Source organism: Bacillus rossius, chromosome 5 (genome assembly GCF_032445375.1).
Source record: "Bacillus rossius redtenbacheri isolate Brsri chromosome 5, Brsri_v3, whole genome shotgun sequence".
Classification (NCBI taxonomy): domain Eukaryota; kingdom Metazoa; phylum Arthropoda; class Insecta; order Phasmatodea; family Bacillidae; genus Bacillus; species Bacillus rossius.
Window position 1 is genome coordinate 63221820 of NC_086333.1, and position 17695 is coordinate 63239514.

A 17695-nucleotide genomic window follows, 5' to 3' on the forward strand; every position below is an offset into this window, starting at 1 on the left:
GATATCTTGAGTAGTGTGAGGTGGACTGGAGCTTACCCCAATGCCCTGGTAAAATGGCAGTTACGCCACTTCTTCCAACCGCTCCGACAGCAGTATTGTCTATAGCAAGGGGGCTGTTATAGGCTAGGAACTACTTTCTTGCGCCCTGATCCACCTAATATTTAGCTTGAAACTTTTGTGTTGTGAACTAACTTGTAGGACGTCAATAATAGTGGTTAAACACTTTCTGAAATTATACTTCGTTAGAATAAGTGAGCTTGCTAAACAGTGCTGAATTAAAATTCCCTCATTTGGAGTGCGGCGGAGGGATACTGAGTGCTGGCGGAAGAGGGGACGGAAGAGAAAGAATAGACAAGATGGAGGAGGGGACACTGAGAGAAAACGTGTGTGTAAGGTGCACAGGGGAGGAGTAAGGAAGCGGCACTGCAAAAAGACGGGATCAACGTGTTGCGAGTTGGTTGAGTGGAAGTGATGTGACCAACTCTTGTGTAGCCATTTCTCTGTAACCACTGAACCGCTGGAAAATCCCTTTGGTTGTGGAGTCGTGCAACAACCAATGGCGCCCGAACAAACGTGAGTCGGGGGTGGAAAACGTTACAGTAGTTTTAAAATCGTGTGGTTTTTTTTCTGAAGCTCAGCCACACTGTCGTGCGTGTGTGTGTCGTCCAGGTAGGCAGGAAGCGAGGGGAGCTGGAGGCTGCGGCCCGCACCTTGATCTTGGTGGTGGCGGACAGGGGCACGTATCCCAGCGTGGTCTCGGCGTCGCGCTTCGCCTGGATGCAGTCGCGGCCCAGCAGCTCCTTGAAGTGGGTGTTGAGGTGCCGTCGCAGCAGCGTCTTGCCCGGGGGGATGGACAGCAGGCTGGCCAGCAGGTCTGCCGTGAAGCGGGGCTCGTGGATCATCAGCCCCCCGTGGACGCCTGCGCACACAGCAACATGCGATAACAAGGTGCAGGCATAAATACACTAGTTCCCACCCGGGGCATCCCCCCAAACCAAAAACCTTTTCCAACACCACCTCATATTGCCACCACATATTCATTCCCTATTCCAAATGTTTTTTTTTATAGAGCTATACAGATTCACAAAATTTTGCTGATATGCCGATTCAACAGTTGCTGTTTCACCGAATCCTAAACGATACAGGAGAAAACATATTTTGGTTAAAATATTTTTTTATAAATTTACGTACCAAATCATCCAAAATAACTCATTCTAAGACAAAATTTTACTTCTACTTGGGACACGAATCTCTTTCAACATTAGCAGGTATTTTTTTTTGGCCTTAGCTGTAAGTGGGACTCTTACAAAGTTTTGCAAGCTATACCAGTCAATATAGTTTGCCTTACGGTAGCTACATTTGCTAATTCCAAGCCTCAGCAAACATTCTGAAAAACATGAAACTGACTTTAGGACTCGCAAAGAAGTTTTGGGTCGCGCAATAGCTGTGTTCTGGGACGGAGTTATGCATGAGTGTGGAGGCGTTCCCTCATGTTCCAAATGGACATATCGGCGTGCTAAATGAATGTTAAGTGTGCTTTTGATGCACGCTAAAAGTGAATGATTATAGACTTACTTTTGCGAGAAACAGTCTTGTGGCTTAAGAAGTACTTAAAACTCTTAGTCATTATCATCCTCGCGCGTCATGTTGAACTTATTCGTTGTTCACGATTCTTTCAGCTCCAAAGAAAACCTTTTTAAATTTTCTAATTTTTAGATCTTTAAGGTCTTGTTGCTAATATGTGTGGGTTAAATTTATACATATAAGGGCAGTTGCATGTGTAATGTGTATTACAATGATTTTTATTGCATTGGTTTATCTTTGCCTTTTATCATAAACGTTTGAATTTACCTTTTTTGGGGCCTTCTAGCCTTGACTATACATTTAAAATTTTATATTTGCTAAAATGCACCTAATGTTTTAAATCATAAAATGTACGGATTTAATCAACCTAGCATACCAGATTTTATCTATAATTTTTATGGGATATATGTGCTTCAGCACTTAGTAATGTTTAGCTTTAGTGGCCTAAGTTCAGTACATTCTGGTGATGTTATTTGTGAATAAATTTGCCTCATAGTAATTAAATGTTTGTCTATCATATTTAAAATTTTTCCTTTCAAATGCCGTACATAGATTACGTTTATTTCATTCTACACATATTTTGGTTTTAAGCAACTGCACCTGCCACTTCTGACTCGGGTCGACATTAGAGCCCCCTTTAACACCTCGGTGCTTTGTCTGGTCAATACATGTACAAAGTTACTGTGACGTAGATGGTGATAAAAATGCAAGCATATAATTTTTTTTTGTAATTTAAAAATTAGTTTCACTAAGATTTTGACTATTAAAAAAATGATTTTTCCGAGGTATTATCTCGAGGAGAAACATTATTTTCCCAAAGTTTGGGAATGGTCTCTTTCCCAACTTTTACCCCGAGTGACGGGATCCCGTTCACGTATAATATTGCGTATAATGCGGAGAGGAATCAAAGGAAACGGATGTGAAGTGGACACGTGCCCAAACTGAAGAAGGAAGGCACTCAAGGTGTTGGAAGGTGCTAAGGCCATCGAGAGAATTATTTTGTCAGATCCTCTCCCTATAAACTATGCACAAATTTTCAATACCTACATATAAATAAACATTAAAAACACATAAACATATTACTGTGGCCATAACTAGAGACAAGATTATATGGTGAATTGCAATAAAACTGAAATAACATCGAAATGCTTATCAATACACCATATAGCACAAAAATGTAAGTTAATACACCATATAGCACAAAAATGTAAGTTATATAATGGAATTAAAGCTGGACTCACAAAGATCCATCACCCGTCTTTCAGCCATCCATCCGTCCGTTAACCAGCCAAGCGATTCACAATCATCCACACGTTTATCAAATACTTTTTCATTTTAATGATGCCAATAGACCAAAAATCTTAAATAATGGTGAAAATATATCTTGTATAGATATATTATACTGACGATCATGAAAGTTAAGTACTTAATAAATAATAATATTCAACTTTTTTTGTCCTGATGTTTATTAAAATATTTTAAGTTGTTAAAAATGTGTTCAAACGTATGTTAATAACATTTAATGGAAGCAGCTAAACATATAAATATACTTAAAAATCTTATAAGACAGTAAAGGTCACCAGCAATAGGTATCTTGCTGACATTTTGGAGATTATTTCATCCGTCCATCCATCGAAAGTTAAAACTTGTTAAGGTTTTTAAGGACTGACAGATGGAATTTCCTGAGCCATCTGATTGGCTGCAGGTCACGTGATTGACAGACGGGACAGGTGATGGACAGGACGGGTGACGGACGGATGAGACGGATGATTGCGAGTCCAGCATTTAATGTTTGAAATTCAAGGAATGTCGTTATTTTCTGACAAAATTGGTAACACATGCATAGACCAGGAATATGATTTTAATTTCTTTGATTGTGCGTATCTTTCTGAATCACTTTTGAACTGAATAGCTGAAGGTCACCCACCTGAGCCCCGCAGGTTCGGCGCGTACTCTGCGAGGTCGACAACCCTGAGCCACTCCATCACGCGGTGGTTGGTCCACGTGGCGACCTCGCTGGGGGAAGGGTGGGGTGGGTCGTCCGGCAGCGACCTCCTCTTCAAGCAGTCCCCGTCAAACATGTGGTCTCGCAGCACCTGAACAGCCACGTGACCACAAAATACAGTCAATTCAAGTGGGGAGGGGAAAATGAAAAATAATATATAAAACAATGCTTGTTTGTTTGTTCGTATCATACACTTGACCTTCGTCGAAACAAGGGGAATGTTACACTGTCTAGGTGAGATTAAGATAAAACAAAACCTCAAAGCAGAATTTTATTTTTTTTTGACGAAATTGAATCATTTTATTGGTAATGCTTTGTTCCTCTGCATGGCAACTGCCTTTTTTGTTGTTGATGCCTTCTGCGTATCCATGGCAATTTAATATGAAGCGCAAGTATTATCAGATAATTACTTCTAAGTATTTTATGACAGTTCCTCTTTTCTATGGTCCGAATACTAATGGTAGCACATGAGTCCAGAGAGAGATAAAAGATAGATACAGAAATATAGAGAGATAGGGAAACATAGATTATAGATATAGAGGGAGAGATGGAGATAGAGGATAGAGATAGTGCTATGGGAAGTTATATAGATATAGAAATGTTGATAGAGATATATATACAGGGAGAGTTAAAGTGATACAGGATAGACATAGAGAGATGTAGATATGCTTTGTGTATGTGTACCTACTTAAAACTGATTACAAAAAAAAATTAATGAGGCAATGCAACGCATGCCGGGCATCAGCCAGTGAAAAATAAATATGGTTGCAGGTACTTATGTACGCATGTTAGAAGTTACACTTACTTGGTGTGAGAAAAAAACAACTTTAATTTTGCATGCAAATAAATACTCAGTATTCAATATTAATAACAACATGTGTATACAATTAATTATTTCATTTAGTAAAATAATTGAGATAAATTTTAATAAATAAAAAACCAACAAATATGCTGAATGTTTATTATAATTTATTTTATTTAATTATTTATTAAAAAATAATATAATTATTTATATCGAAAATAAATTATACACACGGGAACATCTCACTTATATAAATACTAGGGATGGGATTTTCGAATCTTGGATTCGTCGAATATACCGAATCCTATGGATTCGAGGATTCGTAGGATCCGAGGTGGGATTCGAGGTGGGATTCGAGGTGGGTTTTTACGAGTTTTAGGTAGAAATTGAAAATTGTAGTGCTGGACGAAGTTCGAAAATTTCGAACCGAACCGAACCGAACCCTTACGTTCGGTTCGGATCGAAACCTCTTAAAATATATTCGAAAAACCGAACGTTCGTTTAAAAAAAATTACGTTTTTCTAATTTTCTAACCTCCATTTGAGACCATTCACAAAACAGTACAACAAAATTCCATTACTTGTATAGTCCGACTTTTATCGCATAATCGTCGCCTCAACAGTTTCAAGCGCAGACAAAATATAAAAAAAAATTATTAATCGTCGCATAACTCGCATGGCATATTTTCATATAGGAGCGCTTTGTTTTTTGTTTACTTTAGAGAATTTTGTATGCATTTCTCGTACTACGTAATATAAACTATCGTACAAATGCCAAAGGTATTGTATATTTTACCTTTAACTATAGTGCGTGTACGAGAAGTGTTGTAAAATCACCCAAGATTGCGTACCCCATACGTTAAACTTAAGCGCATGTACGAGAACTCTCGTATTTCGGCAAAACTGACGTGATCAAGTTAACACAAGACAAATGCGGTAGGAAATGATTACGTAAATAACGTATTTTAAATTACTGGGAGTTATTTATTTTCTTTGGCCTTTTTGGTTATAAGAACAGTCAGGTACTGATAATATTAATTTAATCTTGTGTATTAAAAGTACTGGTCCAGTAAATTTTACAGTACGCTACTAAGTTGACTAGCGTAGTCGCGGCAGCCATCATTATTTCTCGTGTTTTCTTTTTTCAGACGCAAATTTCTATAACCACACTTCTTACGTTACGTTTACAATATTATTGTTCTTGAGGTGATTTGCGATGAGCAGGCTTACGTCGTTTAAGTTTTCCAAATGGAGAAAAGATAATGACGACCCAGATGACCCAGAACCACCCCAAAAAATGTCTAAAGTTTCGTCTGATGAGCAGCATTCTTCCAAGAAAACAGCAACTGAAGTCAGCGGGTTTTGTAATGTAGATAGGTAACTTAATTCACATTCGACTTTTTTTAATGTCCTATTAAAAAGTTTTACTTATTAAAAATGTTAGGTTATGTCTGCCACAAAAATATGTTATGTGGCCTGAATGTTCGTCATCTTTATAATATTATATTTTTTAAATGAAGGTTAGTGTACACTGAAAAAGGAAGATAGTCTTTTTGAAATTTAGATGGAACTTCTTCATGAATTAAAAGTATATATATGTAAAGAAAATCAGAAATCTTTCCTTCATTATTTATTGCATAAACTTTACTTATAAAACGATTTGCAATGTTTTAATAAAGCTAAGCTATATAATGTTTTAATTTTACATATGGCTGGAGAACCTTTCTTTCTCACCATTCAGTTAAAGATCAAAATGCTGGTGGTCAGTTTGTTTTAATTCAAAACAATTATTTCTGTATGAGGTTCAGCTCGGTTCGAAATTTTTTTGCTATGGTTCCATTCAATTCAGTTCAGTTCGATTCGAAACCAGAGAACTGAGGTTCGTCCAGATCTAGAAAATTGTATACCTAAACTGTATTATAAAGGTAACGGAAATAGCACAAACATAAGATAAACTACGCTGCATTTTGTCAATTAGCATAACTACTCAATCATTTCCAACCTTCAATAATATAACATTGCAGAAAAAAATGTAACTTTTTTTTAAATGGTGTCTGTTATACAAACGTATTTTATTGAAAACATAGGAAGGATTAATTTAACAGAGAATTAGACAGATGCAAACTTACGTGTGTGGTTTTTGAGGTTATTTGTCTCTATTTTATATCAGGTGTATACACTATGCACTTATTTTATAATTTTATAAATACACATGTGATTTTTTTTAATACATAGGTCTATGTAATTTTTTAAAATAAATGTGTGATTTTTTTTAATAATATGTGAAGTTTAGTGTGGGCCTGGGATTCGAGATTCGATGACAAACACTGAGGATTCGAACAAGGATTCGGATTCGACCAAAATGTGGATTCGTCCCATCCCTAATAAATACACTTGAAAAACAAAATTTTGAAAAAAATTGATAAACACAACTTCTGTCACTAATATTCACAATAAATACTACATGTTTTTAATTGTACTGACCAGACTTCAATATCAATCACTAAAGTATATGGTTTAAAAGCACATGTCTAATTTTTATTTGTATGTAGCTTTTTCATCCCTCAATTGTTGAGGAAAGCAGCACATAATTTTTTTTTTAGTTTTAAAAATTAAGGAAGATTAGGCCTCGTCATCTTGCAATTTTATGTATTTTTATACTGTTTGCAACAAAGCCTTCGTGCTAATTTTTTTGGTTTGACATGACATAGGACATAGCTTTGACTACTTGTTGAAGTCAACACTCGTGAACTAGTGTGATTATCATGATAACTGTAGTCGCCCGCATGAAAAAATACATTATTTCCTTATGGCACTTACATACTAGAGCCTGTTAGTAAATATGTGGTTGCAACAAGGTATAGATAGTCAGAGAGATATGATTTTTGTCTTGACATGACAACTGTTGTGTAAAATAGTTCAAGATTAGAATTATAGCAAATAGATGGAAAAACATAAGATGGTGGGGCCTAAGTCCCTTAAAAATTATTTAGTATTAGTACTGTTTTTATTTTTTACAAACATGACTTTTTAATAAACAGTGTGGATTATTAAATCAAAATAAGGGTCAATATTCCATTAAGCTTGTTTAACCAAACAAAAGTGTTAGGTATTTAATCTGGAAAGGAATGAAACAAGAACGGAAGAGGGGGAGGGGTCTGGCGTACTAAACCCTTCTCTCGCTTTTGATATATGTTCACAGATCTGTATTACTATTGGTTGAAAGAACTGGTGGATGGTAGTGAGAACAAAGGGTGCTAGAACTGACTAGAAAATGTGGACTCCAGGCCAGAGCACGTGTGCTTGACAACCTACGTGCTGTACAGATTTTGTTGGCCCAACAGTGAGGTAATGGACTCGAATTTTCAGGCCACAACGTCCGATAACTTCCCCAATATTCTTGAGGTTTTGTCTTTTGTCATCATGCACTACCTTCTCTAATTACCTTGCTGCTAGGCTTCTGCAATTACTGTGTATTTTTAAAATTTGAATTGATTTTTAATTGAATATAAAACTATTCACAAGTATCACATATGTTTCTCATTTAATATTACAATTTTTTTTAATAAGATAAATAAAATGAATATAATTTAATTTTGTGCCAAAATATATAAAATAAATGGATGCATATAGGTATATTTTATGATTATTGAATGTTTTATTAGCAGATTTTTTTTCAACTTACTCTCATCAATATATATGTAGTAGTATCATTTAATGTACACATTTTAAGTGTCTTACCACAAATAGTTGAAGCAGTTGACCAATGTAATTGTGCTTTATGTGTACTTATTATTACATGTGTTTTTATTTTTAATGGCCATAAAGATTAAATCCACTATTTTTGACGTGAGGTCTAATAAATCGATGAACGCCGGCTGCACGAAAAAGTGTCCCGTAACGCACATTGTCCCACTACGGATGTGTCCTGTTATGCTCATTGTACGCATGCGTGGCATCTCTCTTCCACTCGTTTGGAACAACCATCGATTTGACTTTTCAATCATATTTTCGTCGTTTGAATTATTAATATTAATATTATGTAATTTAATGATTGTCCACCAATTTTCAGCACAATCGGTACGGTTATTAATTTCCTGCCTACCATTATAAGAAATAAACATGGCAGACTACATACGTATTTAAAACTTCCACAACACGAAACAAAATTTTTATAAATAAATAAATAAATAAATATATATATATATATATAAAACATCTGAAACAATATGGCCTCGTGGCCGTGCGGTTAGCATCGCTGACTACCAATCCAAAGGTTGATGGATCGAATCCCGGCCGCTGCAATACTTTCATTTTTGTACTTGTAAAAAAAAAAACGGCGCACGCGACACTACAAAAGTATTAAATATATTTGAATTAATGAATGCAAATAAAAGTAAATTTATCAATTAAATTGTAGATTTCATTTCACTCCTTCTTTGTATCCATACAAAAAAAAGTGATAATTCAATAAAAAAAAATGATTCAATTTTACCCATAAAAGTGTGCAGAGCTAGATTTTATCATACAAAAGATAGAAAAATTAAAAAAAAAAAATTTCCTTCCTCAAAAAATATAATATTTTTAATGCCTAAATGGTTTGGTTGCGAAAACCTGTTACGGCTCAGTCTCAGGCTGAGAATACGATATTTCATTTTCTTCTGGATCAATCGTTTCGTCAATGTTTTTGTCATGACGTTGTCACGTTAAACTATCGTCCGTAAACCGACTTTACAGACAACCAATTTTTTTAAATTTAAATTTTGGTCTGTAAAACAATTTTTGATGAAACTAATTATTACTGTTATAAAACAGGGGTTGAAATTTATAAAAAACTTATCATCAAATTCGTTCAAATTTATTTCCTACCATCTTAATACTATCTTAAACGTTAGTGCAAAGATAATTTTTATGGGAATACGTTATTAGTGCAAGGGATAAAACATATTTTTAAGTAAAAAAATTGAACAATTACCTTAGTTGGCTTAATAGGAAATTCGTTCTAAGCTATTCACTGCTGGATGCAGTGAGTTAAAAACATTCACAATATTTTCACTGCATGGAAAATGAGAAAATGCTTAATCGATCATTTTTTAACGATGAAATGTGGTTTGGTGGCTGTTGCAGGGACCTGAATTCCGCGGCGCACGCTGGCCACGTGCAGGTGCGAGGCGACGTGCAGCGCGGCCAGGTCGTCCAGCGCCAGGCGGTGCAGCAGGCGGCCGTCCACGCGCGCCGCCAGGAAGGCCTCCTTGTGCTGGGGCAGCCCCACGTCGTCCAGCCAGCGCAGCACCCAGGCCGTGTCCAGCCGGCCGGCGGGGCCCAGGTGCGGGTCCAGCGACGCCACGCTCTCCTGCCTCGCCAGCAGCGCCAGCTGCAGCTTCTTGCGGTGCAGCCCGTTCTGACGACACCGCCACGCACTCGCGTTCAAACCCCCTTCACACGTGCCTTGCGACAGGCCGCCGCCTGGATCGGACCGTCTCCGGGTGACAAGGTAACAAGTCGCATTCTGGCGATTTTCAGTCAACAAGTCACTCAAACTCTTTAAGTATACTCAGGGGTGTAGCCGGGGGGGGGGGGGGGGGGGGGGGGAGGGGGTTGTTTTAGGGGTTCAAACCCCACCCCCCTACCCCTTAGCACCAAATCTTTGAATAATTTCTTATTCATCACTCAAACAAATTTCATATTAAAATTAATAAAAAAAATTTTACCATTACAATATATTAAAATTTAAGTGCCGAAAACTGCTAAAAATAGCACTATTTTAAACACACCTTGAAATCCAAATTTTCCCGGGGGAGGACCCCTGGACCCCCCGCTTTAATACGGAGGGAGCCCATGCTTCTGAACACCCCCCCCCCCCCCCCCCCCCCCCCCATACACAAATCCTGGCTACGCCACTGAGTATACTTAGAACATGTAATGCATTTTTAATCATTGGCAACTATGTTGGTAAATGTGTTGGTAAATAAAAGAATAATACAAGAAAAATTTTAAGTATTTAAAATTCATTTTTTTATCTAAGAGGTTTTTTTTTTTTGTTTCTCCTGCAAAAAGGTGAATTCTTGACTTGTTACCTTTTACCCGGAGACCGTCCAATTGGTTTTCAACTGCCCGTCTCTAATGACACGAGCAGCAGAAACCTCGTGTTGCAGAGAGACAGTGAATGAATATTGAACAGCAAAATATGAGTGACATGTTCTGTAAATACACCAAAAATGCAAAAAATTAACTCAGCCTACCAGCACAATATATGAATCTGAATCAATGGATTACCAAAATGTGAGTACATTATATATACACACACACATATATATATATATAATTTAATAGAGTACTCAAAATATTTTTAAAAAAAAAAATCTTGACACATTAACATTTTTGCAATTTATATTTTAAAATTATAAAAAAAATGGCTAGCAAGAATGTGCTGATTATAACATGTAGGCAAACTTGCGACACTTTCTTTAAGAGGTTTAGGCTCACACCATTTTAGATTTTTCAATAAAGCTTCCAGCAGGGCAAACGGTATAACTTGGACACTGTTGAAGTCAACTTTGGTGTAATTATTAATTATCTTGATCATTGTATGTACTTTCTCGCAATAAAATCATTAGTAATTGCCTACCTGTTGTTGCAAACAGCAGTCCATTTATAAATATCAATTGTAACAAGGTATAAAAGCATGGAGAGGGATAATTTATGATTTTAATGGCAAAAATAAATGGGCAGATCATAATCCTGAGAGAATATCAGATTTTTAGTGTGAATCTAATTTGAATACTTGAACAAAATTCTCAAAAAAGAAATTAAATCTGAATAGCAAGAGTATTTATTTTTAAGACATATTTATGAACTTTTAGTCTAATTTTAAGAAATACTCTAACACAGTTTCGTAAATAGCAATATGTACTTGAGGTGATGGTTATGAATATTGTAACACAACTATAAAGTATGACTGTGATTTAATTTTTGTAGATTTTTTTAAGTGGTTGCACACTGCTTATTGTTCTCTTGTTTTAAAATTAACCAACAATTTTCACATTGCAGACTGTGTACTGTATATTAAAATTGTGTAAGAGCACTTCCTTATTATATACAGTAAAAGTTACCTAACCACAGAGTTGATAACTACACAAGAACCCATTTTGCATGAAAGTTAAACCAAATTGATTTTTTTTCTAACTTTTTGGTCTTTTTTTAACTATTATTAGTAACTAATTTTTACATTATAGCATTGGTACATTTAACAAACACACAATTACTAGTAGATTTATTTTTATTGTTCCACGTAGTTAGAAATGCTTGCTACAAATTATTATATTGTAAAAAAAGAGCATCATTGTATCAGTCACAATAAACTGTTTTGGTGAATTACGTATTATTAAACATTTAAGTGTCATATTTATTTAAATACATGCTATATTCATGAACAGAGTTCATAAAAAAAAAAAACACCACCACCAAAATCTCCTGTTTTAAAAACAAAATCAGAAATAAAAATGAAACCATAAAATCGTCGCCTGAGAATTGTTCTATGTCCATTGAAGTCGGAACTGAGTTATAGGCATTTGAAAGTTCAAATAACTATGAATATCATGACATGGAACAAAATAATATTGGTCTTAAATTAAGAACAAACATTTTTATGTGCGTAGACGTGTGTGGATATGGTACAAATGAATACTAATATTAATTTCGTGTCCATGGCATAAAAAACCTAAAAAGTGGACATAGAACACTCCAATACTCAGGCGGCGAAATATTGTCCCCACTTGTACGTTATACCCCTTGGCTGAAGCTGTGGCAGGAAACGCAACGCGGGGGGATAGTCGTGAAGCGTCTCGCCCGGGGTCAGGGCTACCTTGATTCCGAGCTCCTTGTCGATCTCCTGGGACGACGCCGCGAGCAGCTGCGCCCCGCTCTTCACCCAGCGCTTGGCGTCGCCGGCGTAGCACTCCAACCCCAGCTCCACGAACCACTGGCTGACGGCGTCGCTGTCCCAGTCCGCAAACGGCAGGTTGGGGCTGCGCGACAACCACCCACCGCAACAAACACTAATTACACAGTTCGATTTTCTATCATCAACACTGGAATGGCTTATTTGACAATATACTCTCTACAAAACTGTGTAATAGCAGATGCAGTTGATAATTTTTGAGGTTATAAAATAAGGGTTTTTTTCCTCCTTTTTTCTTTTAAAAGAGTCAATGCTGTTAGTGTTTTAAACTTCATTACTGATGAATTTTCAGTGTTCTCACACTCTTACTTCAGCTCATTTCCCTGCGTTTTTCCCGGTTCCATTCTACATTTTTCCCTGTCTTATCAATCTATCTGACAAACTAACTAAGAAACTACAATACAAATTATCATCAGTCTATCCGGCAAAATAACTTAGAAACTACAAAACATATTATAATCAGTCTATCTAGAAAAATAATTGATAAACATACATAACATACAAAATTTACTATAAAATATTTTCTTGTACAATGCACAGGTCGCACTGTTGTAACTGGTGTACGCGTACATTCGAAATTACCAATTTCCCTTGTGTTCTCAGGGTTTTGAAGATACCTTTTCAATTCCCTAAGCTTTACCTGTTTCCCGATTTTAAACAATCTGTGGGAACCCTGATTTTAATATGTTCTGATGACTACACTATAGTCAAAAAATTTTTACAAATTATTTAAGTATTATTTGTACACAAAAGTACGTTTCAAAGTTTACACCAACCGAACAGAAAAACGAAGCCCAATCAAATAACAATAAAAATTTTAAAAATTTCATAATTGTGCTCTACAGAGTAAAATCATCACGACTCAAAATGGCTGCGTACACGTTAGTACAACCAATGGTCCATAGGTGGTACTAATATTCAAAAGTATTGAGATCATTGCCCATCCCTTGGTAATGAGTCCTTTCCGTTGTTCCTGCACTGGCTGGGGGATGAAGACTGGGCCGTTGAGAGAAACTAACAGCCCGGAGGCAACTAATTTAGTCAGACTCCTTCCCCATTACCTAATTTTCAACTTTTAAAAACCCACAATTTAAAGTCCAAATTTTTATAATCTCTAAACATTATTTTCCCATAACTGAAAAAGTTACCTGTGCATATTGCCTAACTTGTAAGGTATCCAATGAATTATTTAATTGATAGACTTGTAATTTGGAAACTCAACTGGACCCTTCAGGTGCCTGGACCCTAGGGATTTGGTTCCACTCCCCTCCCCCAACCCATCTCATTAAATATTTGGAGATGGACTACCTTCAGGGTTATAACCTGAGATGCAACTCCTATTAAACATTACCTTGGTGCTAGGTTTCTCTTAGTCACACTCCAGTCATTCCTTACCTATTTTTCTCCTGGGGGCCTACCAAATTCAACTTACTTACTTTCCTCATAAATAAATACTCTTTTTGTATTAAACACCAATGAACTCTCATTACTTCATTAAATCATTTTAATAAATTCTATCTTCCTTATATTTCTGCCTTATCTCTTAACCATTTTATTCAACACCAAATTTACTTTATTCTACTTTTTTTTTCTGGCTGAAGGCATCTTATTAGTTATTAGGTATCTAACTCTTTATACTTTTCTTTTTTACTTGTAACATCTAATTTCTCAATAATTGCTCAGGATATCAAATAAAATTTACTTCTGCATTTAACCTAACCTAACTTCTACTTAACCCATACAACTGGACTTCTCTCCTCCTCAAACTTATTTATTTTACTGCTTTTAATTATTATCTTTAATGGATCCAAAGTATGTTTTTTTCTTCTTTTGACGTGACAATGTCTAATAAATCGATGAACGCCGGCTGCACGCACAAAAAAGTGTCCCGTAACGCACATTTTCCCGTAACGCTATGTCCCATTACGCTCATTGTACTCTTGTGCTGCATGTATCTCTCTTCCACTCGATTGGAACAACCATCGATTTGACTTTTTCGAGGCACATTAAACTTGAAACACTCCCATTCGTTTCCTACTTTTCCTATCATCGTCCTATCCTTAACAGAATAACACAGATTGGAAAAAGTTAAATAGCAAACATGTATAAAAGTTATAGTTAAAATAATCTCTTCGTTAAAGTAATAAACATATTTGAATTAATGAGTGCAAATAAAAGTAAATTTATGATTAAATTGTATATTTCATTTCACTCCTTCGTATCCATACAAAATGGTGATAATTCAATAAAAATGATTCAATTTTATTCATAAAAGTATACAATCATTTCATCAATGTTTTGTTATGACGTTGTCACGTTAAACTATCGTCCGTAAACCGACTTTACAGACAACCAATTTTTTTGTTTTTTAAAACTTTAATTCTGTACCATCATGATGAACGGGTACAGCAACAACAGAGCACGCTCGAGAACGGGCAGAAGGCCACTCACAGCTGCTTGGGGGGAGGCTGGATGGACCAGCCGAGCCGGGGCCCGGCCGTGGCCCGCACGCCGCCCCTCCGGAACTCCCCCTCGCCGGTCAGGTCCTCCAGATTGCCCGACCCGCTCCGCTTGATCCTGCGGGAACACACGCGCGATCAGAGGGTGCGTGGAATCTGGCTCCCGATACAGAGCCACCCTCACAACACTTCAGCATCATCTATAGCAGTGGTTCCCAAACATTTTCAGCTGGCGACCCACCTTTCCTTATAGGTTATAGGAATACCTCCACGGTATATCGGTCCATGGTGGAGTAAAAAACCTTATTTGTACCGTTTCCCTTACTTACGAATACATAATTTACCATCAAATATTGCATATATGTATATACATATATGCTTTTTTAAAGATACAGATTAATAATTGATAAACAATTTGTGTTATGATTTGAAAATGGTTGACATAATATAAGCACTTTGTAGCAAAAAAGTTATTTATTTAACAATATATATGTTTGGCACACAATTCGATTTGTCTCAATGGTTTTAGGGATCCAGTCGCAACCCACCTGTAACCGTTCCGCAACCCACTAGTGGGTCGCGACCCACAGTTTGGGAACCGCTGATCTATAGGATCCCTACAAACACCTGGTGGACTGATTGCACAATTTTTATTTTTCCAGGAACTTTCAACAAAATTTTCTTGCAACATTTTTACATCACAGAACAGTTGTTAACACGTAAAAATGCAAATAACATTGAGGGATAATTTCCGCATGATTCAAAATGACAGTCTGCAAATATTTACATGTACTTAACGTGATGCAACTAACGTGAGGCATCAATCGATGTTCACAATCATAAAGACAGAACTAAAAATGACATAGATCATAGATGTCCGAAATAAATAGTACAAAGACATTACACAAAGAAAAATGTCCAATATTCAGATAAGCTATACAACAGTCTACCCAAAAATCTTAGGAGCAAAGATGTTTATCATGCTTTGACACATTTGCAAGGAATTTTATTAAATTCCTTCTTTATGTTACATACCAATGATAAAATTATATTGTGATTATTATAATATACACTTCCATTATATTTAGCATAACGCGCATTATTTCTGTAGGCACTACATTTTTTTTTTTATTGTTTTACAGCCACTTCTGTTAAAACACTGGTAGTAATTTTTTCACATAATAAAAAAAAATTATGTTAGAAAAGATTTTTTTAACCCTGACTTCACATTTTAATTTAATAAATCAGCTTGCTAAGACATTTGGAGACTTTCTGTTAATCACTCTGTTGTGTTGGTCATGCTCCAATAGGGGAGAAATTATTTTTAACTGAAACTTTAATACGAAAATTATATTGGAGTATAATGCAAAATAAATATGTATTTGAGTAAGCCTTTCTACATATATACTTTTATATTTATTGTTTTGATAACAAGAAAGAGACAGCCAATAATTGTGGAATATAAATTGTAACCTCAAAATAAGAAATCTGTACAAAGTAGTACACCGCCCGCAGAATAAGATGATGCCTGAGTGACCGTTGCGGTAGCCTTGCCTGGGAGGGGCGGGTAGAAGAATATAGGGGAGGGAGGCCCAGCGCGCATGCGCAGAGAACGTATTCTGAGACTTTCACTTCGCATACCACCCTGAATGAAAACATTGACCAGTCCGCTACGTGCTATCGTGACGTGTTTCATGTTTATAGCTAAACAGAGAATAGTAAACTGAATACGTACTAAACATAAGATATCAACAAGTTCGCAGTAGTGGTTCTTTGTTGTAATGTACAAAATACTAGTTATTTTTTGTAAAGTGTTCTCTCGCGACGTTTTTTACCCCACGTGCTGAATATAAAAATGCTGCCTGCATTATCTAAAATTAAACAGAAAAAACTTCATTCGCAGGCGCGAGAGGTAGTGTTTAATGTGTTAAATTTTATGGAAAAGAAGCTCGGAATGGTGTGATGTCGTTATCTATTCCTCTTGAACGTGTGCACACGGCGCAAGCAACGGGAGTTTCTTGTGCTACTGTACAACGTATAAAGAAAGAAAGTCAACACATTAACGAAGATGGTGAAGGATTGTTTGAGATGCCTAACAAGAAAAGAAAAAAGTCTTCAAAATACGAACTGGATGGGTTTGACGAAGGAGTAATTCGTAGGATAATTTATAACTTTAATGTCGCAGAAAAATGTGCGCCAACAGTGCCAAAGCTTAGGGAGAAGTTGAAGATGCAGATAGGGTTACAAGGTTGCGATAGCAACCTTCGTAAAGTTCTGAAAAAGTTAGGATTTCAGTGGCGTAAAATGAAATCTCAGCGCCTCGTTCTTATCGAGAAGCATATCAGGCAGAAAATAATTAACTATATATACAGAGCATAATGCATTTCAGAAATGAAAACAGGAATATAATCTATGTAGATGAATCGTATGTGTTATCCTTGCATGTGCAACAAAAAAGCTGGGCAGATGAAACATTAAACGGTGTGCTTCGGCCAGTAGCGAAAGGGCAACGCCTTATTATGATACATGCTGGCGGTAAAGATGGATTCGTGCCAAATGCCCTCGTTATGTAGAAATCACATCAAGCTACTGGTGACTACCACCACCAAATGAACCAGACCAAGTATGAGAAGTGGATTAGGGAAAAACTCGTACCAAACATGCCAACAAACAGCGTCGTGGTATTGGATAATGCATCCTATCACAATGTCCGCGTAAACAAACCGCCAACATCTTCGTCAACAAAAGATGATACGAAAAAATGACTGCGAGAAAACAAAATTTCATTTACTGAAGACATGCTGAAGCCAACATTGTACGAACTTATTAAGATAAATAAGCCATGGCACATAGTGTATTCCGTCGACCAGATTCTTGAAAGTTTCG

The 17695-nt window shown here is 36.4% G+C and overlaps 1 protein-coding gene across 6 annotated transcripts in view; it reads right to left on the reverse strand.

Annotated features, from left to right (window-relative positions):
* LOC134531893 (liprin-beta-1-like) overlaps positions 1 to 17695 on the reverse strand; it is a 77584-nt gene that overhangs the window by 17862 nt on the left and 42027 nt on the right. For all 6 annotated transcript variants that reach the window (XM_063367914.1, XM_063367911.1, XM_063367915.1 and 3 more), the window contains 5 exons: positions 14802 to 14927; positions 12255 to 12417; positions 9522 to 9791; positions 3512 to 3680; positions 711 to 919 (listed from right to left, as the gene is read on the reverse strand). In XM_063367914.1, the coding sequence (XP_063223984.1) occupies positions 711 to 919; positions 3512 to 3680; positions 9522 to 9791; positions 12255 to 12417; positions 14802 to 14927 (937 nt within the window). The remainder of the gene's footprint in view (positions 1 to 710; positions 920 to 3511; positions 3681 to 9521; positions 9792 to 12254; positions 12418 to 14801; positions 14928 to 17695) is intronic.